The 25,557-nt window shown below is 42.2% G+C and overlaps 2 protein-coding genes across 3 annotated transcripts in view; one reads left to right on the top strand and one right to left on the bottom strand.

Annotated features, from left to right (window-relative positions):
• The window catches only part of nbeal2 (neurobeachin-like 2), a 31,251-nt gene extending 13,821 nt beyond the window's left edge, over nucleotides 1-17,430 (bottom strand). For both annotated transcript variants that reach the window (XM_079164704.1, XM_079164705.1), the window contains exons 1-23: nucleotides 16,901-17,430; nucleotides 10,008-10,096; nucleotides 9,638-9,802; nucleotides 9,148-9,229; nucleotides 8,677-8,789; nucleotides 8,368-8,450; nucleotides 7,611-7,696; nucleotides 7,209-7,512; nucleotides 6,967-7,073; nucleotides 6,561-6,647; nucleotides 5,599-5,682; nucleotides 5,291-5,389; nucleotides 4,482-5,116; nucleotides 4,252-4,384; nucleotides 3,760-3,879; nucleotides 3,320-3,644; nucleotides 3,081-3,163; nucleotides 2,869-2,961; nucleotides 2,536-2,707; nucleotides 2,023-2,156; nucleotides 772-931; nucleotides 355-457; nucleotides 26-176 (exon numbers count right to left, since the gene is read on the bottom strand). In XM_079164704.1, coding sequence (XP_079020830.1) covers nucleotides 26-176; nucleotides 355-457; nucleotides 772-931; nucleotides 2,023-2,156; nucleotides 2,536-2,707; nucleotides 2,869-2,961; nucleotides 3,081-3,163; nucleotides 3,320-3,644; nucleotides 3,760-3,879; nucleotides 4,252-4,384; nucleotides 4,482-5,116; nucleotides 5,291-5,389; nucleotides 5,599-5,682; nucleotides 6,561-6,647; nucleotides 6,967-7,073; nucleotides 7,209-7,512; nucleotides 7,611-7,696; nucleotides 8,368-8,450; nucleotides 8,677-8,789; nucleotides 9,148-9,229; nucleotides 9,638-9,802; nucleotides 10,008-10,096; nucleotides 16,901-16,975 — 3,483 coding nt within the window. In that variant the 5' untranslated portion in view covers nucleotides 16,976-17,430. The remainder of the gene's footprint in view (nucleotides 1-25; nucleotides 177-354; nucleotides 458-771; nucleotides 932-2,022; nucleotides 2,157-2,535; nucleotides 2,708-2,868; nucleotides 2,962-3,080; nucleotides 3,164-3,319; nucleotides 3,645-3,759; nucleotides 3,880-4,251; nucleotides 4,385-4,481; nucleotides 5,117-5,290; nucleotides 5,390-5,598; nucleotides 5,683-6,560; nucleotides 6,648-6,966; nucleotides 7,074-7,208; nucleotides 7,513-7,610; nucleotides 7,697-8,367; nucleotides 8,451-8,676; nucleotides 8,790-9,147; nucleotides 9,230-9,637; nucleotides 9,803-10,007; nucleotides 10,097-16,900) is intronic.
• A 1,734-nt stretch (nucleotides 17,431-19,164) lies between these two features.
• On the top strand, nucleotides 19,165-25,357 carry ccdc12 (coiled-coil domain containing 12). Its single transcript, XM_079164190.1, has 7 exons — nucleotides 19,165-19,301; nucleotides 20,892-20,965; nucleotides 23,699-23,778; nucleotides 23,922-23,983; nucleotides 24,069-24,103; nucleotides 24,214-24,290; nucleotides 24,863-25,357. Exons 1-7 carry the CDS (start codon nucleotides 19,218-19,220, stop codon nucleotides 24,940-24,942), a joined length of 492 nt encoding a protein of 163 aa, XP_079020316.1. The 5' UTR covers nucleotides 19,165-19,217; the 3' UTR covers nucleotides 24,943-25,357.
• Nucleotides 25,358-25,557: the final 200 nt, after the last annotated feature.

Below are 25,557 nucleotides of genomic sequence, written 5' to 3'. Positions count from 1 at the left end.
CACAGATGAAACATATGAACAGTACCTGCTTCTCTTCTCCGACAGTCAGAATGTAGACGAGGACACTGTGAAGGTCTTCTGGTGTGGGAGACTTGAGAAAGTCTTTCAGCAAAGCGAACAGAGCGTTTTGAATCATCTGCTTTTCTTCAGACAGACTGCTGCCATCTTTCTCCACACTATGGCCAAAGACATTAGTAAAGAAATAAATCAATTATCTTCTTGTGAACAGGGAAAATCATGGAGTAACTTTTGAACTATTCAACTCTTAATATATATATATATATATATATATATATATATATATATATATCTGTGTCTTATTTTGCAACCATATTGTGAATGTGAAAGGTTCACCTGTAGAATGTGCGAATGGTATCCAGAACATACTGGACCCCGTACTTCCTCTTCATGCGCTGCTTGCCTTCGTTTATCACAGATGCCAGGTACTGCACGTGGGCTTTGGAAGAAAGAAAAACACTTTTCTCATCTCTCTCCCGTTTTTAGAAATGTCAAACCAATATTCGAAGTTGCACCAAAGAAGTGCATTAATTTACAAAACAGGGTATCAAAGTGTAGCTTGAGGCACACATCCTCTTTTAATCTTTGCCACTGGCTGAACTCAAAACATTAATGTATTCTATCTCTGCTTTCAGCCTCCTCTTGCTCCTTTCAGTCAGTCATACATATAAAAAGGGACACAAACAGCTTCGGCAGACATGAAAAGGTTCACAGGTGCAATACTCCACAACATTAGCGCTGCTTGTGCCTTACCCAGACAAACAGTAAAATGGCTTTTAGTCCAGATGCGGAAATCAAATAGAAGGTGTTGGTAGAGTTGCTGTAGAAGTGTGCTGTTGCCCTCGTTGAAAACCTGCTCCAGCAGCAGCTGACAGGCCTTTAAAACATTCATGTCCATCATATTGTCAGGAACCTGCAGGAGAGGAAGCAAGGAGGAGGGATTGTGTTTAAGTTTGTTTTCATTTATTTGGATTTATCTGTGCACAAGGGTTTGTGTAGCATACTATTTCTAGAAACACTTGAGGCTGGAGAAGTGTTGCACTCAGTTGAGTGCACATTCAGTACAAGTGTTTGTGTTCAGTGTATGCCCACAGTACGTGTGTTTCTGTCTTTGCCGCTCTCAAACATGGAAACCTTGTGTGACTATTGTGACATAGTTTCCTTACAGGATGCTCCACCTTAACGTCATGTATTTCAAAATATCCTGTCAGACTAAAAGCATGTCTGTGCTGCACCAACGTAACATCCGATTGGCTGCTACCATCAGAGATTCACATTAACACTGTGTGACAATGTAAACCTCTGAACTCAAAACACATGTCATACATTTTGAAGAAATCATCGCGGTCATACTGAATTAGGCCTACTGCACCTTTAGAGGGCTCAGCAAATCAGATAAACTGTGTGGTCCATTACAAAGCAATGGAGGTTTGTTTATGACATGTATCAGCATCAAACACAGCTGACATTGTACTGCCATCACTGTGCCTACTTTATACAGGTTTCTTCTTAATTCCCAACATTACTATTGCTACTATATAAGCAGCAAAAAGCTTGTTATGCCTGTGTGAGACCCACTAAGCAGTTTAAAAACTGACATTTATCAGCAAAATATTACACCAAGAACTGAGAACAGGAGTAACACTAGTGTATCACAATTCATTGTGAATTCCATGTCTGTCATTTTTTTATTTGGTTTTAATCTCCATATCATTTTCCTAGATTTTAAATTTCAGGCAACAGATTTTAAAGCTGATATTCTTTGTTCTCAGTGAGCGCGAGCAAGCTGGGAAAACTCTGCATACATTTCCCCACACAAGCATGTGATACTGTCATTTTTAAAGAGCCACATCTATTTCAACAACACCATACCCACTCATTACACTGCAATTACACAGCAGAACTACAATGGAAAAGGTCAAACATTCACACTCATATGCTAATCCTTTCTTTTTCGCAATTAGTTCCCACTTGCTAGAGCGAACCGACGTGCAGGGCGCTTACTTTGCTGAGCATGGCTCCTATTGTGCTCGGCCCATGGCAGTGCAGCAGGCTCTCTTGATTGACAGAGTGATGACGAATCAGGTTCTTCACCATCAGCAGGAAGGCTGCGATGCTGTTTCTCTCTAGTCTTACCTCTGAAAGAAAAAAAATAGGGCAAAACAACTTTTAAGATTTCCTGTGTTACCCACAGACGTATTTATGCATTACTAAGCATTTTACTGAGATTATCATATCACAGGATGAGCCGGGGTATTTGTCTCACTTTTGTTATGCTGTTTGTTCACATTAGACGCGTGACTGTCTAGCACATCCTGTCTGTCCTTGCATCATGCATTGTGTGTAAACTCTGACTTGCTAACATTCATAACGTCTTCTGACTCTGAACTGCACTGAAAAAATATTTAGCACTGCAAAAATAACCAGGAACAACAACACAGTTAGCCCTCACAATGCAAGAGATAATGGATTTATGCTACTTGAATTTTGATATACCAAAATTACAAAAAAGCTGACCTGCAGACTTGTTCAGTGGCAGCAGCATAGCAGCAGGGCTTCTGGGGGAGGTGAGCTCTGGTCCCAGCGGGTCTGAGATCTCCTGACTGCCGTTGCAAACCTGCTCAGTCTCACATACCTGCTCAAGCAGGGGCAGCAAAACTCCTACACCTCCCACCACGTTTAAAACATCCTGCAGGGGGGGAAAAAAAAACTATATTTTTGTAACCTTCCACATTAGTCCTATTTAGATCAGAAATAGAGTCAACAGCGAGCACCTGCCCAAAAAGGAAGCAGCATGACAGCATACAACATGACTGATGTTACACTGATCTGACACTTGTCATATCTAACCTTGATGTCCCAGTTCACTACCCTGTGTCCTGTAAACCTGCCATCATATTGGTGATTGGGCGACAGGTCCAGACATATTTGGCCCTTGAAGGCCTGTAGAACACATATGCACAAATGTAAACAACAAATATTTGACTGGTGTTGTTGGTCATTCACTGAATGAAAGCAGTGTAATAAAATGTGCAAGTTCTTTTGTGTTTCAGTGGGGTCACCTGTGGAGTGTAGTAGAGCAGAAGCTTGCTGTTGAGATCAGACAACTCTCCCTCTGCTTTGAATAGGGACACGTGATTGGGGCCTGTGATGGAGAGCAGGAAATAATGTCGGCCATTATGCAAACATTACTTGGTTCACATGAAAAGAAAATACTCTTCAGAGTATTCATTGTTTTTGTTTTCTACCGGTTCCTTTACATTTGATTGTCACATTTGCTTTGTAGCAGAGTGTGACTTACCTGCAGCATGCAGAGCTCTTGTCTGTGTCTGCTGCAGAGACTCGTGACAGATGAAGGCGGTGCCCAGGAGCCCATCCAGAGATGTGGGTGTTCCCCACTCTGTGTCTTGCAGTCCTGCTGGGATGGTGTGCACTGGGGAGTCTCCCGGCCAGCGGCCTCCGGCAAAGGTGGCTGGGAAGGACTGGGAACGCATGAGGGAAGGGCCATAGGCGGGGAAGGCAAACTCAGGCGATGGGCTGGAATACGAGGACGTGAGCAGGTTGGGGGAGGTGGTGGTGGTAGTGGTCCGATGGCCTGCAGATCCAATGCAGCAGGAGGTAAAAGGCTTCAGGAGGCAGGTTCAGAAGGGGGAGAGAAAGAGGAAGTTAGATTAATAAAGGGGAACTACTCAGCTAGAATACGTCCATGGCCAGGTCACATTACATGCTAGTTTCAGTTACCTCACTGAAAGATGGAAAGCGAAGCTGAGCAGTTTTAAGCTGCTCTCCGTCGATGTAGATGGTGACCAGGTTCTGACCAAACGGACGACGGCCTGGGATGTGGACTATAGCCACCGAGTGCTGTGATGAGTAAGACATGAAAGAGCACAGTCATTTCTTCTGGTGACAAAACTAAAAAAAGAAAATTTGGAGCTAAACGTTTGGTGCTTACAAAGATACATCTTTGTATTGAGGATCTAGATCAACACAGTCTCTCAGTTGACAGCTTTAATTTACCCTATATTGGTAGACCGCTCGCTACTTATCTCTTTAAGAGGTACACTCTCCAATTTCTTTCAGTAATTATGCTCCAAGGTTCCATGCCCAGACAGCGCCCCTCAGTACATTGATGTGTGATTTTATCCTTGATCAAATCTATTTTTATAATTGAACAGGCTAAACAAGGACAATTTTTGACAAAATTCTAGCTGTACTATGCGTGTCCACACTCACCCAGCATGAGTCAGTTAGTGGGTGCTCTGGCAGCGCGACAGCCATGTAGTCTTTCTTTGTGCAAACAGCCACCACCAGCACTCCCTCCATGGTGAAGAATGCCTCCAACCCAGTTCCACTTGCTGTGAAGAAACTTCACACCAAAAAACACATTCTGTCACAAAAAAAAAAAGTGTACAACGCAGCCACATACATATGAAAGCTTGCAACTTCACTTCTCACAAGTGTACCTGTAGAGCTGCTTCCTGCGTGGTCCCTTTCCCATGTCATGCTGAGCCCCTGTACTAGAGGTGGCAGAGGATTTACGGCTGTTGGAGAACTCCATGTTGAGGCAGAGCCAGGCGTGAAAGGCAAAACCGCTGCCTGGCCAGCGTTGGACCGTGGGCACCATAATACCAGCCATGGGGGGCGTAAGATCAAAGTACTGCAAGGCACTGTCCTGGCCTTCTCTGGCCGCTATGGCCGAGAGCACTTGAATGACGCGAGCGCAGTACGGGTGCACCTTCCCCACCACTGCGCCATTGTCCTGATCCACCCTGAGCAGTCTGAGCAGGCTCTTCAGCTCCTCTGGTCTCAGACACAGGGAGCCCAGGTCCTGCAGGAGGCCCAGCAGGGTGTCTGCACACTGCCTGTCAAGATTCTGGGGCTGCGAGAGCACCTGCAGCAGAGCTCCCACCATGTCCGCCTCCACAGCAACGGTGCGACAGGATAAGGAGCCACCACAGACCGTAGCCAGCCATTGGGCCACCAGCAGCTGAAGGTCCCTCTGACCCGACAGGTCAGGCAGCCACTGCAGGAGCAGCAGCAAAGGCTGCTCGTTACTAATGCCAAGGTGATGGGCGTGGGCATGCTCGCCCTCCACAGCCTGGAGACAGAGAGGAATAAAAAACAGTGAGAACAGAAAATAAGGTTAAGACGTGGCCACATGGTCAAAATAACTTGCACCCCAATTCAAATAGGAACAAGGTCATCAATAGGTGCTAATTGACTTCTACTGTCTCTGCACTCAGTGGGGATAAAGAGGAAATGAGTGTTTCACCATGTTCATCAGCTCCTGCAGAAGCCTTTTGGTGGGTTGACCTTGACTCTTCAGCACATCAAACAGCTGGGAGTAGCCAATCCTCTCCTTGAAAACCTCCTGAGGGGGAAGGAGACAGAAATAGGCTGAAGAGCGGCTCCACAAGGGATAACTAGTTGGCACACATTGGAAGAATTACAATTAAATTTCCTAAATGAATTTTTGCTGGCGTTGTAGTCATCATGGTATGATGTGCTATGCTTTATAATACATGTACAGAAGAATGAAGGATGCATGATTTAACCATAGTGGATCACAAAGGGCCTTACCTTAGCAGAGGGTGAGTTACTCATTATAGCTGTGAGGACTCCTAGCGCATGAACTGTAATACTGTCTGATCCTTTCACCAAAACCTACATCAAAATAATGATTGTGTTAAAATAATGCCCCAAAAGGTTGAACATTCTAACTGCACATGACCAAAAATGAAAACAAATCAATTCTGAGGAAATCTCTCACCAAGTGAATGAATGATTATTCCACACCGCAATTATTGGAGCACAATGGGTCGAAGTAAGTGCGCTGCTGGATCAGTCACTAAACAATCGCCTCTTTGTTAATTACTGATAGATCCCAGCATGCAAAAAACAAAGCCAACCACCAAGGAAAAAATAAATAAATAAAAGGGCAGCTATTGCTGGAAATTAGGCAACATCAAATCCCCCGGACACGAGCCAGGTCTTTCACACTAGCACAACCGGTCACACGACAGAGCAGCCAAAATACCAGGAAAAGAAGGAAAGACGTGCATTTCAAAAACAACCATTTCATGCAGTATAAAAAACACAACATGCTCTTCTTGCCTCGTGTTGTCAACAGGGAATTCAGCCTCTAATTACGAATGTGATATAAATCAACACTCCCACACAAGCAAAGATTAATCCTCTCGCTGATAATTAGAATCTTAACTTTTCAACGTGCACAAAGCTTGCACCAGCTTGTACTTTCTTTTATTTCAAGTCGGATTCAAGTCGCTTAAAATAACAGTAAATCACATACAACACAGGCTGTAAGTAGATACCTCAGATGGACAGAAGCGACAGATTAAAAAGGGAACTCCAGACGACAATTATCACATACAGCCACACTACCTGCTTTATTTACAAATGAGTGTAAGCCAGACTTCCTGCCCAAAGCTTCCTGTTTAAATAGCTCAGAGCAGCTAACGAGTAGAGAAAAGGCTGAGTTTCCTGCTGACAGACCAATATCAACACCAAGTAGGGGAAAGTACCTGGTCCACTTCGACCTCTGAGAGAAAACATGTAGTGGGGTCAGAAACAACCTCACGCTCCGGGCTACGCATGTTGCTCTGAAAGAGCTGCAGGACATACACACACACACACACACGCACACACGCACACACGCACACACACAGGCGCACACACACACACACACAACACAAACAGACAGACAATTAGACAAAAAAAGTCATCTGTCAGGTGACAGGTTTGATCCTGGTCTGGCAATAGCCGCAGCGGGAGACATATATTGTAGCCATGTGGGGAAAACATAAGCATACATTTTTTGGTGATATTTCACATTGAACAGCAGATGTGGCAAAAGGAGAAATAGAAATGACAGAAATATAAACAGGTGACAGAGCAGACAGACACACTGTAAATGGACAGGGGTCTGACCTTGCTGTTCTGAACAAGCCTGAGTATGTGTTCAAAGCAGTTGTTGTTGAGGAACACGGCCTGCAGGACTGGCCTGTCAGAGCACTGCAGGATCTCAGGAACAGCAGCTAAAATTGACAACAAGGAGGATGTTGACATGCTGGGAAAATCGATAATTTGGCCTTCATACTGATTGAGAGAGATACATAAAATGGAATGCTGTATGTTAAGCTAGATTTGAGACCTAGTGGACATGCGCTTACTTAGCATTTGTCTCTGGAGGGAGATCAGGCTGTCCTCCCAGCTCTGCCTCTCTAGCTGCTCACTGATTAGTGGACGGTTCCAGTTGAGGAGCTGGAAGTAGCCCTCCAGGATCGTCTTGATCTCCACCTGTCGCTCCGCAGGGCTGCTGGAGTGCAGGAGGTGGATCATCGCGGTCAAGCACTGCAGGGTCAGCCGTGAGATCCCTGTGCTCTTGGGTTCACGGGAGGTCTGGTTGCACCAAGCTCGCAGAACAGAGAACAGGTCCTCAACAGAGTGAGGGGTGATGGAAAGAAGGCCATTCTTCTGGAAAACAAATATGGACACAGTCACCTCACTGTAATTAGTTGTAATCTGCATGTGTAGTGTTTTCACAATAATTAATGACGAAGAGGACAGCAGACCTTTCCTCCACTGATGACAGCACCCTGGAGAAGAACGAATCTGAGTGTGAGGAGCTCTGGGATCTTCTCGCTTTCCTGGAGACTTTCTGTGAACATGTATTCAAGCCAAGGAGCAAAGTCATGCAAAACCAGCTTTCACTTAATCACAATACAGAAAACAGTAACACAGTGCTATCAATATATCATTTTGGTTTGTTTAAAATTAAGAAAAGAAAAGAATAAATGTAAAATGTTCATAGTATTCCCCTGCAAGCCACGTCTATCATTGAGAGTTACGTGAAAAAAGAATAGCCAAAGCCTTGCTAATTGGCTAGGTATTACACAATTAGCACTTAACATTTCTAAGCACGCTATTACAGTTTAATCCTCCTAAAATTTGGACATACTGAAACTTGCCCAGGCTGTGATTTCCCACATGGTTTATGGATTAGTGCTCGCTAATCAAATGGAATTCTATAATTAGAATTGCTTGGACTCTGGTGATTGAAACCTGATAATTAGATGCTGAACAATTTAGGTTTTTAGCCAAAACCTAAAAACTCGTACTGACCGGATTGACCAGTTATTTTCCATTATAAGCGACATGGCAAAGAATGATTAACTAGGAGATTTGGAGAAAATAAAAAGGTCCTGGTATTTCATGTTAAAGATGACAGAACTAAGCTGCGTTTAGGCAGCGGTGGGAACTGTGATTCTTGTGGTGTGCGAGGTCTGACAGCGATCACAGTGAAAGAGCAGACGAAAGGGAGCGTCTCACCATGAAAAAGAGCAGGCAACTCTTCTGGCAAGGCCAGCGGGGAGAACTTGTACTTGTTCCTCTCCAGCAAGCTCACCGCCTCCCTGTAACACACAAAGCCTCGAGTTACCGCACTGACTCACATCACGCCTAGTCAGTCAAGGGCTGCCACCAATACTGACGGCACTAATGACGTTTGACTTCAAGGCTTGGAGGCAGTTGGTTGGGCAAGATGTTGAATGCACACGATAGTGTAAGGGTATTGTGACTGAATCCCACCTCCCACACATTCACACAGTGCATCTCCAGGGTGAAGCAGCACACACTCACCCTGCCAGGCGTCTCCTCCACGTCTGATAAGGGTCAAACAGGCTTTCGCACAGCACGAGTCCATACTGCACGACCGTCTGCAGAGAAGACTGCTCCCCTTGTCCCTTCTTAAGCTGTCCAAAATAAAAAGTTTGGATCCACATTCACACATGTGTAACGCATGACCGGCACAGATACACCTGTCACCTGACATTCCTCATACAACAAATACAACACATTCCAGTACATTGAATAGAAGTTCGACAACACACCCATTTCTCTTTTCAGTGTAAACTAGTTCTGTTACTTCTGTGTGAGGATGTTACTGTTCACTGTCTCTCTGCTTTTGTATCACATTTGTGCACAGTTTGGCTTTAAGAGCACTAAATAATCTTTGCATGCTTGATATACTGAGCATGCAGTGGAGCCAAGCCCTGATATAAATCACTGAAATCGGTGTCCTGTTTGAGCTAACGTTTATAAAGGCCTTACCTGGTCCAAACAGAAATTCAAAAGCTTGATGGCTTCGAAAACAAAATCAGGGGTCTTCTCTGGGTCGATGTTCTCCATATTCCTAGAAGTAGAGAGAAACTTGTGCAATTGAGTGTTAAGAAAATCTGCCTGATGTTTACCCAATATGACCATTTTCGGCACAAAAAATACACAGAATGTACATGTGAGGGACAACTTCCTGTGATGGAGTTGCAGCCTGTTTGCACAACCTGCATTGCAATTTAATTAATGTAATTCAAACTGTAGTTCATCTGGTTCCCTTTTCTACCATTGCTTCTTTTGTTATAAGTAAAGATTTCAGTTTAAATAAAGGAAATTGATACCTAATTTTGTACATTAACTCAAGTCAGGTACACTTTAATTTACTTAAAAAACAGTCGTCCCATTGGTCTCTAGTAACTGCCTGAATATAGTTTTACTATAAATAGTACTACCATCAAGGCATATGCACAGCAGGCTGGGCCCTCACCTGCAGATAATGATGAAGAACTTGATGAGGAGCAGGGGGTGAGGGGTGGTGCTGTTGGGCTCAGCAGTGTCGGAGAGGTGCTCTGCACTCTGCCATAGCTGAGTGCCGAGAAACACCAGGACCTCCCTGGGGAGCAAGGGCACCTCGGAGCTGCACTCCTCCGGCCTGGAAGATGTGAGAGTAAGATGTGGGTAGAGAGGGGATGGGAGGCAGTAGCAAAGAGGCAAGGGGGCATCGTAACAGGGGCTGCGTTTACACATAACATGAACATGTCAAAGCGGTATCTCTAGAGAAGGTCAGAGTTCATCTTGCTTTGGGGAATAAAAACCGGTGGGAGCTTCTGGCAGTGTAGTTTGTTACTACTACTCACCTCCGAGGCTCCAGTGAATGCACATCAATGAGCCTCTCAAAGGACGCCACGAACGCCTCCAACCACTGCTGCAGATAGCCCACGTCTTTCTGCAGGAGGGAGGAGAGAAGACATGAGCGAAGAAAGGGGCCTTCACACCTCCAGGCACGTTATATGCAGCATGCAGTGTTATTAAATAGTAGTGTGTGTGTGAAACATGCGCACGGTATACACAATAAGTATCAATGGAATATGTTCTTTGCTTACTCTGAAAAGGTTGAGCGTTTAACTGTGACACACTGTGGTGGAAAACATGGCAGTGACTAAAGCTTATGACCTGTTTTTGTAACAGGATGTTGCAAAGAGATGTAATTCACAGAGAGGAACACGTGAGCCAATGCTTTCCTTTTTCAAAACAGGGAGGTTCAAATTTCAGTCATAAGTTCCAAACACTCAGTACATACATTAACAACTTCTCACTGTACGCATGTCATTGTCATAAACATTCCTGCATTACTGCGTCCTTATAGTATAATAAAAGATGGTTTCAATTATGTGGGTATGTTTACATACAAACAGTCATTATCACAGCTTTAATCAGCCTCTGCAGTGCAACATATCCTGCCACTCTTCCCTCCTTACACCACTCTCCCACTGTGCGCAACACAAATGTCACACGGGTCAACTTTTTTTAAAAACTTTTTATATAAAGCCAAATTCAAAATTCCTGGCGATTCAGACAAGCGGCGCTACTCATGGGAACCCAGTGTTTAAAAATCAAGTTGCAAAAAACAGAGACACCTCAAAATGTTCCTTGATGTACCGTGCAATGGAACCACCGGAACATTTTGATTCGCTGAGCATGCACAAAGTCACAGTTGCTCATATTTGAGGCAGCCTTTGTAGAGGGAGACATGAGTTGTCTCAGACTGACTGACTCATTGTACACAAATAACATACAGAACAGCAAAAAGCACAACAATAAATCCGGTACTTCCCCTAAGCCAACAGGCAAATAAGTCAAAAGTGTTGCTGCCGTTGATGTAGGTTACTTTAAAAGCTGCTGCAGTATAATGCTCCTAATGTAACTGTAGCTCATTGCATGTTTAATAAAATGGAAATCTAATGCAGTTGACCCTGAACTAGTTTCTAATGCTGCATTAATGTCAAATGTACATTACCAACTGGCACTGAGTTATGAGCCAGTCCATCTCTCATTGTATGTGGCTGAGCAGGGTGCCAGGTTCTTGTGGAACCCAGTCTCAGATGAGCCTTCAGTGTCGTCTCCAACCAGCAGCTCAGAAGCTGCACACACCGCTCCGTCAGACTCGCTCTTTTCTGGTCTTCCAAACGTCAAACGAGCAACCAGGAAATGACATGTCACTCTAACCGTAGCTTATTTCCTTCATTCACAGCCTCCTCATCAAACCCCTTCCTCTTTTGCTTTTACTATAGTTGTGAGCAGATATGAAGAAGGCCCCTAAAAAAAAAAAAAAAAAAACTTCCCACAGCAACAACTAAGCGCTGGAACTGCGTTTACGCTTTCTAAATTTGACACAGCAAAAAGATGTTGCAGGAGAAACACTGAAATTCAGCTCTCTCAGTTGGAATAGTTGTCACTGACTGAGCCAGTGAAATGTGACAAGTTGAAGCAGTGCATGTCATCATTTACAGAATACTGCATTTCTAGTTGGAGAAAAATCAGTCCAATTGCCTTTACCACATCATCAAACGCTTTAAATTCAAAATCTGATTAGCCAGCTATTGTAAAAATAACAAAATGACATAAAACATAGACATACTGAATAAAATCTCTGCATGTACTTTCTCTGTGAAAACAGGAAACCTAACCAAACAACCTATTGTTTTCTGCCTTCAACATCTGGACAATCAGGTAAGGGAGACTTGACTAGGAGAGGCAAGGACATACTTGCAACACTCCTTCAGCTTTGTTTTACTTTACAATAAAAAGATTCTGTAGCTGAATGACTGAATCCTCCCTAACATTACTCATCATGCAATAACTAGTATTTTTAAGGACTCTTAATCGTCCAGCGCCGTTGATGATATGTCATTAATTCTAATTCTGCCTACTGGAAATCACAATGTACAAGAGCACACAATAATAAGGGTCAATTAAGTGACACAGTTTGGAAGTTACGAGTTCACAAACTGTGTGCTATGACGACAGCCTTCCTCAGCCGTATCTGCGTGTGGCAGGAATTGTTTTCACGTTGTGATTCTGTGCATATGTGTCATTGTGACAAAATGTGGTCCTGGTGACACCTACTCTAGCGAGAACTACGCGCTTTTGAATACTTTTACAGGTGTTCGTTGTCACAAAATGGCTCTGAGAATATGGGGTTATACCTAAAATCAAACACAATTTATTAAACTATGGTTAACTCACACAACGGAGTGTGGAGGTCAGCAATGTCAGCAAATGAAAGCAGTGCATGGCTGGGTGGCATATGTGCTGTGGCAGTGTTGAAGGTGTAGCTATAAAAAGGGAAAGAGAGCCTAGAAAGCCCAGGTGAGCTTAATCAAGCTAACGAGCCTGCCAACCAGCCTGCTGAGGGTGGGCAGGACAGCCTCCGACAGTGGGAGATGTTCCCTACGTTTTTACACTTAGTATAAATAAATGTAGCAAGTTAGATTTGCTTTCTAGTTCCACGTAAAAAGGAAGTATCATTTTTTCTGTTCCCTGTGGATAAAAGTAGCTTTTTTCTTTGTAGAGGTACACTCAAGCTGCATGGTGCGACTGGCACAGCTGGATTTCAAACGTATAATAATAATGAAAAGATTGGATCACAGAAAGGAAGTGAATCTGGTTTGCTAATGAGAAGTAAAACCAGTTGGAGCCCTTCTTCATGTCTGCGCCCTTGACCTAAAAATCCTCCCTTACAAAATTGATCTACACCTCAGAAGAAATACACGCTCGTTGCTCTCAGTCGTATTAACTTCTTTCCCTAATCATTGCCCAGAGCAACTAGCTCAAGGATTTGTTCAATAAAGACGCAATTAGAACTGATGTCACAAACCAACCATGAGCTACCGACCCCTATAAACTGTGCCATTTATCTCTGTTTTCTCTGCACATGGCCAAGCAGCTGTGCCGCTCTCTGCTGCTTGGCATTCTGCTTCGCTCCGGCTTCCTGCACAAGGGAAAGCAAAGAGCACTTTGATTTTCCTGGTTGGCCCTTCTGTTGGTAAACAGGGGAGATCGCGGCACACAAGGGAATTCAATTACAAGGCTCACAGGATGGTCAAAGGGAGCTGCAGGGGTGGCTGTTGTTGTTGCATCTCTCGTATGGATGTGAATCACATGTGATCAGGAACTAGGACAAATAAACAGCATGGTGACTGACAGCATGACAAAAGCCAGGAAATGTGACTTCTCTTCATAGCGAGCAGAGGAGGTGATTTCACAGCTGTGTGGATGGGGGACAGTCGGGTTGTTACTGTGGTCCATCTCTACCGCTACAGGCTTCAATTAGTCCCTCTAACAGTCTCTCAAGCTAATAATCACAGGATAATAACACACTATTTCTGTACCAGCCGTACATCTTACTGTATCAACTCGAACAAGCTGCTTCATTACTCACTTTCATCCAGAATAATGACGTCTAAAGGGTCTGTACTTTACCTCGGTGTGTCTTGGGTCACTTATCTCTAGCCAGAGCTTATTAAACATAAAGGCTTTCTCACTGCATCACAGAGTCATATATCCTGCCTACTTAACAATTGATACATTTTCTGTAAAACGACTAATTTATTAATCAACAAATTGTCTCAGCTCTTCCTAAATGTTGCATGTTGACACATGATTCTCTGACACATGCAAAAACATGAAACCTTCTACCAGCTTTTTCAAGAAATGAGACTTCATTGAAATGCAGTCTCCCGCAACCACCAACAGCTGAGTTGATTCGTTGATTCAACTAGTTGAACAATTTGTCATTCACTCAGGTAAAATACAACGTTTGTTTTTGTCAGTTATTTAGGAATGTAAATTGAATACAATTGGGTATTTTAGCAGTTTTGGGACAAAGCAAACAACAGGAAGACATAACTTTGGGCTCTTGTAACCTACCATGTCATTAAATTGGCCACAGGGGTAAACTAAATAACCTATTAAATGAATTTTCCTCCACAAAGTTGTCAAACTATACTCTGACAGTATTTATCCAAAAACAATACCCTCTGGTTGTCTTCAACACGATCTGACAAGTTAAGTTACTCCCTCAGTGATGATCACACTCTTCTGGGTATGTCCATACCCGTCAGGAACGAGCATTTATGAGTAGAATTCTCAGATATGAGAAATGGAGCTCTGAGATTGTGCCAGTAAGGTGTCATTGTATGGGAGTCTTGATGTGCACTGAGCATCGCTCTCACCACACTTAAAACTGCAAAAATCTGATAAATACGAAGCATTTAATGAGTTAACATTGTATATTTACATTGTCAATAAAAAATTGTTTTTGATAGATTTAGGTCTAAGATAAATGATGTCGACGGTGATATAATGTATCCATACAGTGTTGTCTCGACTATAACAACTCTGATCAATAACAGAAGCTCTTATCCAGAAAACTATAAATGTACCTCATTGCCTGCCTGTTTGTTTGGTAATGTTTGCAGAAAATGTTGGAAATACTGAAGTAAAAAGATGCTTCTATATCACAATGACTTTTCACTCTTGCATCTCAGCTGATCTAAAAATCTTGCAAGGGGTGTGTGATTTCTTGCACAATTGGAGGAAGCAGAGCTCCTTTATCACCGACAAGCCTGGGCACGTTTGGCTTTTTATTGCAAATACAGAGCAATGGCTGAGATACTGAATGTACTCAAACATGTTGGAATTAACTGTTAGGATTCATTGCAGCTGTATTATATTCTTTAACTCCCGTCATCTAATTTTTCTAATGAGTTTACTACTTGAATGAAGATGCTGCCAGGATACAGAGGCTGATGAATGCCGGGAAAAACATGAAAGAAGTCTGAAACCAATATATGAAGACATCTGAGGAAAACCTGTTATCAACAGAGACGTACAACACTGAGATATTTACAGCCGCCAGGGTGTGTCTGTTGTCCCTCAAACAGTGTCAGGTCATTGCCACTATAAGAAAATGCTTGTTTGCAACACCAACAAAAAGCCTATTAATTAAACAGAGCTAAGGTCTCTTGACCACTTTGGCTCATTTGCAAAGGTCAAAACTGTCCTTGATGTGTGAGATGGGATGTGTCAACTTGACAAACAGGCCGACAACAAAAACATAATGTAGATTGCGATTGTTCTCTGAAGTGGTTCTGCTGCCTTTCTGCAGCCTATTGTGTTCCTCTGAGTCACATAAGGTGGTGGCGTTAAATACTGCCAGGCTCAGTTAAATCCCTAGCCTCCGCCATCTTTCGTCGCAGTTTGTCAATAAGGGCAGGTCATTTGCAAACATGCAAAATCCACAAGAACGTGTCTACGTGTGTCTACGTGCCATTCACTGGTGGGAAATGTGTAAAGAACATATTGTAAACTTTGTTCCTTTAGCCTTCAGGGCAACTAATGATAACTAATTGAGAGCCAAGAAGCAGCTAAATAAGGAAGTGATCTTGCAAATAGAGATGCTAGACAGCTTGTCACAGTCAGATTCAAAGGCACACATGCACACACCTATGACTGTCTCTCATGGTTTGTGTGTGACAGCTCTTAACTTTTAACTTGCTTTTGTTTCCAGAGGAGAAGTAACAGGGCGGATCAGAAAGACACCAAATGACCTCTTTAATAGTAGATGCATTTAGAGGTGTGTCACTGATGCATTTAGAGTAGTTATTCCAGCTTTGACTTCTGTCCTGTTGACAGCATTTCATTTTACTAGACTGAAATTAAGCCTTAATTAAAGCAACATCCGATAGAGATGTGTAAGGAAAAAGATCCTAGTCTGGGACTAGACATTATTCTTGTCAAAAAAACTGCCCCTTAGCTCCACTGTGATAGCAAGAGATCAGTCGTTATGCCCCACAGTGAAGATACAGTGCATGCAATCTTGGAAATAATCTTGTTTTCTCTGTCCTCAGGCATGGGAGCAGATTGCAAACACATTAAATAGTAATCCTTAATTTATTCACTGCCAAACTGACTTTGTCCTTCAAGAGGACAAATGACATGAAAGCATGTGCAATATACTTTAACTATGAATTTGTTTCATGGTTATTACTCAGATGTTGCACAGCCAATGGAATGAGGTGCAGTCACACCCACAGAGGGCAACATCTGAGACCTAAATATAACATAAAACAATTTGACACTCCTTTTCAGATATTGCCAAAATAGTTTTCATTTCAATTTCGTTTTTGTTATGCATGTTAGATGTGTATTTAATATTGGTAGGCCTATAGAGTAATAGGCATTGTGCTGCTGGCACCCAGTCAAAAACATACGTTTCGTTTCAGTTGGTTCCTGAACAATATAACCATTATGGTTTACATGTGACATGCTCAGGAACCGGAAGTAGCCTCAGTGACACCTGCATCGCAGGTAGGCTACAGAATTAAACACACTTCATGAATTGGGCCAATCTGCTTCAAATAGCCCACCATCATTGCTTGTGCTACTGCTTTCAGTGACTTAAATGACTAAGTGTCACTGATGATATGCTACAATAGCTCTAGTAGCCCAACCACTCGGTAAAATAAGAGCTGCTGTACAAACAGAAGCGACTTCCTCGTGTAACCGTTTACAACAAACGACAGAGACATGGCTGAAGTAACGTTACACACACACACCCACACACACACACACACACACACACACACACACACACTACGGTCATGCGTTTTATCGGGTCATGTTACAAACTTTAGGCAGAGGACCTGCTGGCTGCAACAGGTGTCACCGTCAGGTCTTCCACACTCACCTTTGTGTAATATAACATCCACAGCTCATACAGCCTTTCCTTCGATGCCATCCCGCCGCTCTTGTGGTTGCTCATATCTCCCTTTTGTTTTTGTTAAATCATGAAACGGGTGAGCTTGGTCAAAGCTGGGGCTGTTTGAAGTTGTTTCCTAAATGCAGGAGGACGCGGCACGCTCCAGGGAACCATTCCTGCAAAATGCAGGCGCAATAATCCACGCAAAAGTGCTTTCTGTCACGCAAAGTTATCAGAGTGGCATAAAAAAGCAAAACATGACGGTGTGAGAGTGGGGCAACGGTGCGATCGCTGTCGAAATGATCAAACCAGGAACAAAATTGCGTGGAAATGCATGTCTGGAGGAACACCCATGTCCGCATTTACAGCGAGCTTTGTAGCTAAATGATTCCTATTGGAGAGAGTTTCCTACGGAAGCGACCGATGCCACCAGCTCAAGACCAAGAGATGACTGTGCTGCCCATGTGGATTCAGTCAGCAGAGATAGACAGTCCTGTGGGATGAGCAGCAGCTCATTATCGTCAACTAGTGTCTCTGTAACAAGACATACAGGGAAGAGTTGACTGTAGATCATGCTCACAGGTAGGCTGGTATTCTTAAAGACACACACACACGTAAACACACAGTGACAGCCTCCTGCAGGACTCCTCTAACGAACTGAAGGGAAGTTTAAGTCCAGCATTAAACAAGAAACATTCAGCAAGCCACACTGAGTACTGATAACATTAAAACACACACACACAAAACTGCAATTCGACTACTCGTGATATCTTCTGGCGCTGTAATAAATAATTATTGCACAGTTGTATTGCATTCCAGACTGTTAATCAATGATCCTGTAAACACTGAGAGGCCTACATTGGTACGGTTGATCGATAATGAAAGTAAAATATAGGATCATAGTGTTAAAATAATTAAAAGTGCTCATTTTGAAGGATGTCCCCCACTCCCTGAATTTTGTTTGGAAATGCATTAACTTAGAATTTGTAAGTAAGAAGTATTTGAATGTTGTTTGGCCTCATTCCATATGCTGTAAACATGCATGGTCTGGCAACAGCTCACCCATTTATCTGAAAGCTATACTAGAGAAACTTCGATTACCCAAAAAAACTATTATGATATAAGACATATATACTGACTAAACGAAGTTGATTGAAATAACAGACACTTGAAAGAGGAGTCAGGTTTATTGTGTGCAGTCGAGGGATTCATCTCTTAGTCGAACAAAGCATTATATTTTCAGCATATATTTTTATATGTAAACCACCTTATCAGTTTAAATTGTAACAAACCAGAGAAATGCAAGACACGTGGTGTGTCTGTTGTTCTGACTTTAAAGTATAGACATCTTTTTCTGCTATAGTAGACTATGTAATCTATAACGGGAGTTAATTTGTCTCTTGATGAATTACTAGCATGTAAGAATACACATGGGTAAGGTGTTGATTTATTAGTGTTATGATGGTAAACTTTGTTAGGACCTTTAACACAATCAGGTTTGTGTTGTCACACACTCGGTCATTAGAAGGATGGATACAGTGAAGGCAGCTGTATTACCATGGAGATGGCCTACATACCTAAACAGGACCTGACAGTGTGACCATCAACAGGGGGCACAGTGTGCCAGTCTATCCTATGTATTATAATCTATAGGTCTGCTGATAGTCCACATGTATGTTTAAATAATATTCAAAATAACATATAAGCTGCTGAAAGTTAAATCAATTCAAGTAGGATAGTAGGCCTGTTCCTTGTGCCAATACATCCAACATAGACCATAACACTGTTGTTTGTTTGCTGTTGGTTAATCTTTGCACTAGTTTAGTTAGTTTATTTAATAATATTATATTTTATTGTATATACTGTGCATTTTTTATATTTAATATGTTTTACTCAGCTATTTCTATTGTATATATTGTGCATTTTTATACTTAATATTTTTATTTTTTACTCTGTTACTTTGATTGCTTCAGTATATTTTTTGCTGCTGTAGCGAACAAATTTCCCCTTGCAGATCTATCTATCTATCTATCTATCTATCTATCTATCTATCTATCTATCTATCTATCTATCTATCTATCTAGATCCAAACATAATTGGTCTGTTTGTATCCAATGTAATCTATTTTTTAATAATTAATCGATTTTGAAGAGATTTTGTCAACAAAACAAAACAATATCACACGAATAGGCAGTGGTCCACTGCAATCGATGTGCTCGACGGTCGTTTACATCCTCAGTCAGGACCGTTAATGGATTTCAGAGAGCATTGAGCGGCGTGTGTAGCGTTAGCGGTAAAGATAAACATGGAGCGAAATGTTGGGTCACTGCAGGACCAGGCCCTGAAGAGAAAGGAGAGGCTGAAAGCACTAAGAGATAAACAACTTCACGTAAGTGTCTTGTCTGCTGATGTCTGGTTTCTGATAAATGCAACATGTTATAGATCATAGACCGCTGTGTTGGTGAGGTAGCGTTAGCCGACTTAGCTTGTAGCTAACAACGTTAGCACATGTATGTAGTTAGCAAATCAATCGTAACTTTGGTTCTTGGCTTTTTTGTCTTCCTGTTAGAGGATGTAGGTTTGTATATTTATTTCAAATGTAATGTATTTAACTTCAATATGTAATTATTACGGTGCGTTTGCAGTTGTAGGTCTGGTTTGCCTGTGCAGCTAATTTCCGAAGCTAACTAAGTTTGTATATTTTCTCAGAGAGACAATAACAAAGTGATTGAAGCTCTACTCGCGTCTCTAGCGATGATTTAATATCATAGCTACATCTCATAAAATGATTCTCTCACCAATGCACTTCATGGTATTTGATATATTAAATCGTATGCTTCTCTACAGACGGGTGAAACCAGAGCTGAAGTAGCAGATGTATTTCCTTGTATTTTGGTTGATGTTCAGCAATTCATGTAATAGATGGACCTCAATATCTTGTTGACAAGCAGAGGTGAAGGATAGAAGGTAGCTGCAGGGAAGAGAGCACTGACACTCTGTATGTGGAATGAGATCTGCTTCCTTGAAGTGATAGGAATCATTTTAATAAAAGGGAAAGTGTCTTTTAAGTATTTAAGGACAAAAGCACAGTTTTTATGGAATGCATCATACATATAGGGCTGTTAAGGTCTTGGTGTATATAATGGAACACAGAGAAATATTTTTCAGATGGGGACATTGGGGAATAAGTCATTATAATCAGAGAAAGTCTGAAGGTGTCAGGGAATTTCCACTGCAAGGTAGTTTCTGGAGAATATAACGTCTCTTTTTCAACTTCTTTCATAAAGGTGTTTCATTAAATCAAGCTGTTTTTAACAGCTTTCCATACTTGCCTAACCATTGAGAACGGCTCCCCTGTGCCACAGTTATAAACTGGACACGGTGGCTGTAAATACACGTGTGGTGAAAGATGGGGCAACCTTAGTCGGAAGACTGAACTTTAACTTCTTTAAAAGAGAATTAGAATAAAGTACGGAGAAAACTCAGTTGCACAAAAGGTGAAAAACTGTTTATCTGTGGGGACAATGCTTTAAAGTAGGAATCAAACTCAACATTACACAGTTATTCTGTGCCTCCGCTGTGGCGGTCGTTCAGTTCTGGATATGAATTCTTCTTGCAACAGGAAACCGTGTGGAAGTCACTGTTTCTGCAGTTAGACCGGAGTGTGTTTCACTGAGCTTGAGTTTGGCCGGGGCATACTGGACTTGACTAGCAATGTCTGATAAAGGACTGTTGACATTCCTGAAGCTGGGGGTTGTTTTCCTTTTGCACTACACTTCAAGAATGAGTCAGTCCCCTGAATTGTTCTAGCAGGTGGACAGGAAGCCTCTTCAGGAAAATGGAGGACGGGAGGGGTTCAATCTCCTTTGTTTTCACTTGGGGTCGATATCATTTTTTCTGCATTCCTGCAAGCCTATGTCATCAGTTATTTGCCCGTTATTTATGTGTGGTTATTTTAACGATGGCATGATTTTAACAGGGGCAAGATCAGGACGACGGGGAGCCAGAGAACAAAAAGGCTTCACTGGAGGAGGCTCCAGAAGAAAGGCACAGGTTGGTTCACCACACACACAAATGGCTGTTTTTTGTTGTTCGCTTGCTCGCCCCTTCAGCTGAATTTTTTTTTTTTTAAAGCTGCACAAACGGAAGTGAAACTGATATGGCAGCACTCCATCAGACCATTTATCTGCCCTTTTATCTGATCACCATCTTCTTGTAACACTGTATTGCATGTCTCAGTGCAGTGTGTACACTGGGCTGGATCACAGCTTCCTGCTATCAGCTGCTCAAATATCCTGCCGCTTACTCAACTCTGTGTGTAAGCCGGTTTGAAGGAGCAGCAGCCATCTTTCCTGTCCTACAGGACCTTTCTTTCCATTGTTTATATTTTTAATGACTGCACTGAAGGAGTGCCGCTGTATTTCCTCCAGTCCAACAGGATAGATCTCTTTATGAGCATAAAAATAGCTGCCGACTTGAAATGCTTGATTTTGACATTTGTCAGGGAAGTGAAAAGTTCCCTGTTGAATGTGCTCTGTTTTTATTAATCAATGCTTTGCTAAATCAAGATGCACGTTGTTAGCAGAGTGTGACTGTAATGTATCTTGTATTAATATTTCATAGCAGATCCAATTGCCAAACCCAGGCATGAAAGCACACAACGATCAACAGCTACAGTTATTGTGACTGAAGTGAACGATCCACAAGGAGACAGTAGAACTTGGCCGGAGAGTTCTTCAGCTTCCTGAGTGTTATCATACATTCCTGCAAGCCTATCCCACAAAAGGCACCAATGGGTACCGGGCAGCTTTTCCTGTTCCGTCTTGTTAGGTGTTGTCAGGGCTGCTGTTTTTTTATTTTAAGGTAGCCCGATAGGCAAGTCGATTTTAAATTCTTGGAAATGGCAAATTACATTCAAGGAAGTTCAAAAGCCTCTAAAATATCGATATGAATAATTACACGCTAGCTTTAACAATCTCTGTGGCGCATGTGTAAATATAAAAGGCTGATTGTTTTTGTGCTCTGGTGCTTGATATTGGTGTAAACGTTTGAACACTACTGCACCCACTGTTCAGCCACAGTTCACTGTAAACATGGTGAGAGAGCCACACTTGGGTCTGTGCTCTGAATTCATCACCGGCTCTCTTTAATGCCACAGTGTGCTTGAAGTGGAAATGTGTAAACACACTTTAAAGGTTTGGACACATCAAGCTAAGACACGGCTAAGAAAAAAAGGAGTTATGTCGAACTTAGCAGGCAGAACGTGTTCTCGTACAGTCTGTGTATCCAGTAGTTTTGTAACATTTTTCAGTGTTGGACAATAGTGGTCGCCATCAGGTCAAAGATTAATTTTGACAGCTTACTTATCCGTGATAAGGAATCCTAACAAATAGGCCAGAGTGTCCATTAAACTTACAGTCCTCAAATTATGTGTATTAATGTTATGGTTGGTGACCCCTTGACCTTCCGTTTCGTGACACAATTTCCACACAAAATGTTAAAATCGAATGAATTATCATTATGTTTGCACAACAACTTGCTCTCAAGAGGACCGTTGTCTATTTGATGTATTTGCTCTTTCATCCAGCACCATCTTGAGGCCAAATGTTTTCAGAAGAGGAAACTTGTTGATTGTGGTGATTCTCTGGCCTTTGCACTCGTGCCATATATTGAATAATGCAGCTTAATTGCAATGAAGCAATAGTAAATAATAGCTAAGACTGTTCTGGGCACACTCATGCTCCCTGGAAGAAGAACTCTTTAAATGTGTTGATAGAATTTGTGTCAACTTTATTTATTTCTGTTTTATTTGATCACATTATGCTCTATTGGAGGCTGATGAATGACAGCCTGTAGTTAGTCCTGGATGGATGCCTTCTGGCTGCTTTAAGCTAATAAACTCGCTGTCAGCGCGTCTGGACTTTAATGCTGTGGCTGTGGAGCTTAGGTTGACAAAATTTATATTTTCAGGCCTTGTTTGACAACAATTGATGCACGTTCCTTCTGTTTAATTAACTCATTGTATTACAGTTGTATAGACTCAGTTTATATCATATTCATATTTTGTTTGACTTTAAATACATGTAATAACTTCCCACATTTTATTATTTCATTAATTGTGACTTCAGTAGGAGAATTTAAGGATGAGATGACAGAAAGACGTATTCCTCTTTCGGAGAGATTCAGGAGGCGCAGGAAGAGATGTAGGAAGAGTGGTCCTCAGTCGCCCAAAGGCAGAACATGACTAGCATTCCTGCCCATACCTTACAAGGCATCAGTCTGTCTGTTGGCAGCAAAGGTTTGACGAACGTATCAAGAGTGTTCCCTCGAGCCTCATCACAAATCCATGTTAAGCTCAGAGCAGCTGATAGCTCTCTTGGTCGGACAATAGTTTACCTCTGCCTCTGGACGTACATGTGTATAATCTGCAGGGATGTCGGCGAGTCTTGCCAAGAATTCCTCTGCAGAGATGTGATGAAAGACTGCGTAATTTAACATCAAGGACAGCATTCCTCAGCTGTTTGCTGCTCTCCGCAAGTCTGTCCTCAGGAGCAGGTGTAACGCGTTGATCAGACGTGCTCGTAGGAATAAAGAGGGACATTATACCCGGCCTCCTCTAGACATGTGTGCAGCTGTGAAGGGTTTGCAGATGCTCTTTTATGCTCCTTAATCTCTGGACAAAATACATTTGTCTACACTGCCACCTCCTGGACGGTCACATTAGTGCGGCGAGAAAGAAAGAGAGCGCGTTGCTGACTGATAATGCGTCTCGATTTCTGTCCTCAGAGAGCTGAAGCTGAGGAATTACACTCCATCGGATGAAGAGCTGAAGGAGAGGCAGGTGCCCAAAGCAAAACCTGCATCAGGTGAGAACTCTTCAATCACAGACAAGCTTTTGTAAATGTCACATTGCCTCTAGGAAGGTCATAGCACATGGCGAGCTGCTCGGACTCCTGCTGCTAATCTCACACATCCTTTATGAATGATGATGAATATTCTTTGTTTGCAGTGGAGGATAAAGTAAAAGACCAGTTGGAGGCAGCTAATCCAGAGCCCATCATTGAAGAAGTGGTGAGTACCCCTTTCTGTATTCATGTGTTTGGTTGAAGCAGCATAGTGGTTGTAGTTGCGTTATTCGGCTGTTTTCTTTCCTCAGGATTTGGCCAACCTCGCCCCGAGAAAACCAGACTGGTAAGATCTTTTTGAAAATGATTTAACAACCTGTATGGCACATAAAACCTTGGTATGACTAAAGATAATCTGTTTCTGACATTGTCTTTTTATTGTGATTCTGAATCTAGGGATCTAAAGCGTGACGTTGCAAAGAAACTGGAGAAGTTGGAGAGGAGAACACAGAGAGCGATCGCCGAGCTCATCCGTTAGTATTTCCGGTTTCGCGTTTTTTGAGTTTTATCACCAACTTTTCCTGAAACCACAGAGACAAGCATGTCTGAGCTACGTGTGAATTATTAGGCAATTTGCTTTGCAGTGTCCAGATTCCACAGAGCCTTGAAGCATTAATGGTGCGATTCCTAAATGTAAAGGTTTCCCCTCATTTGAATGTGCAGGTAGCCATGTTATGTGTACTCACAATAACCCAATTAGTATGTTTCTAGTTGCATCTTAACATAAACAGCAGTCAGTGTGCAAACACAGACGGCATTACAGCTACATTTTGATGTAAATTAAAACATGGCAGTGGGCTGAATTTACTGTTATTGTAAAAAAAAAAAAACATTGTTAAATTTGCTCTGTGTTGGGAGTAACAGCAGAGTGTGCTGTCTGTTGATGGGACAACGGGAATGTTTGGTTACAGGAAGTCACTGGTGCACTCAACCTGAAGACTTTAACCAGAGCTATGGCCAATACGCAGCAATTACACATGAATGTAACTAGTGATCGGAGAATTCGGTGAATAAATAAATTGACCGTGAGTGTTTGTGTGTCCAGGGGATCGTCTACGAGGCAGCGAGGACGAGTTGGCCGGAGTGGTGGGAGCAGTAGGTTTGGAAGAGGGAGACTCGGACTGAATCCAAGATGTGACCGATAAAAACAGGAGACTGCCGAGGGCTTTCCTCGGTTTACTGGGACTTTACTGTCACATCTGTGTTGTTAAGAGACGGCTACTTTCATCGCTGCGGGGAGTAAAGTAATGTTTTCAGTCAGGTCTTCATTTCCCCTTGTGAGTCCTGCCTTGTGTCATTGCAGCATTCCATATTAATATGTAATAGTACATTCTGTGTACGTGGTTTATTGATGTGCATTGGTAATGAAACATCAATATTTTGCTGTAAGTTTTACATTTTCAAGTAAAATGAGTTTTTCAAATGGCTGATTATTATTTTCATGCATTTTGCCTTTATTTGGAAGTAGGGGTGGGCAATATGTGATCATATATTGTACAGTATGGAAAATACCTAATCACACTGATGCCAAAATCCTATAAAAATATTATTTAAAGTAATTCAATTACTAATTCTATTTGAAGTGTTTTGTTGCTCAGCATCCAATAAGAGAAGACACTTTTTAAATACATATTTATTCAGAAAATTATCTGAAAATTCACTCTCTAAACATCATCAAGTGACCCCTATGCACTCATGATAGTTACTGCAACATTGATGTCTTGCTACTGTTGAATCAAG

Source organism: Pholis gunnellus, assembly GCF_910591455.1.
Source record: "Pholis gunnellus genome assembly, chromosome: 8".
Classification (NCBI taxonomy): domain Eukaryota; kingdom Metazoa; phylum Chordata; class Actinopteri; order Perciformes; family Pholidae; genus Pholis; species Pholis gunnellus.
The sequence above is the reverse complement of the archived record's forward strand: the minus strand, read 5'-3'. Positions and strand labels throughout refer to the sequence as shown.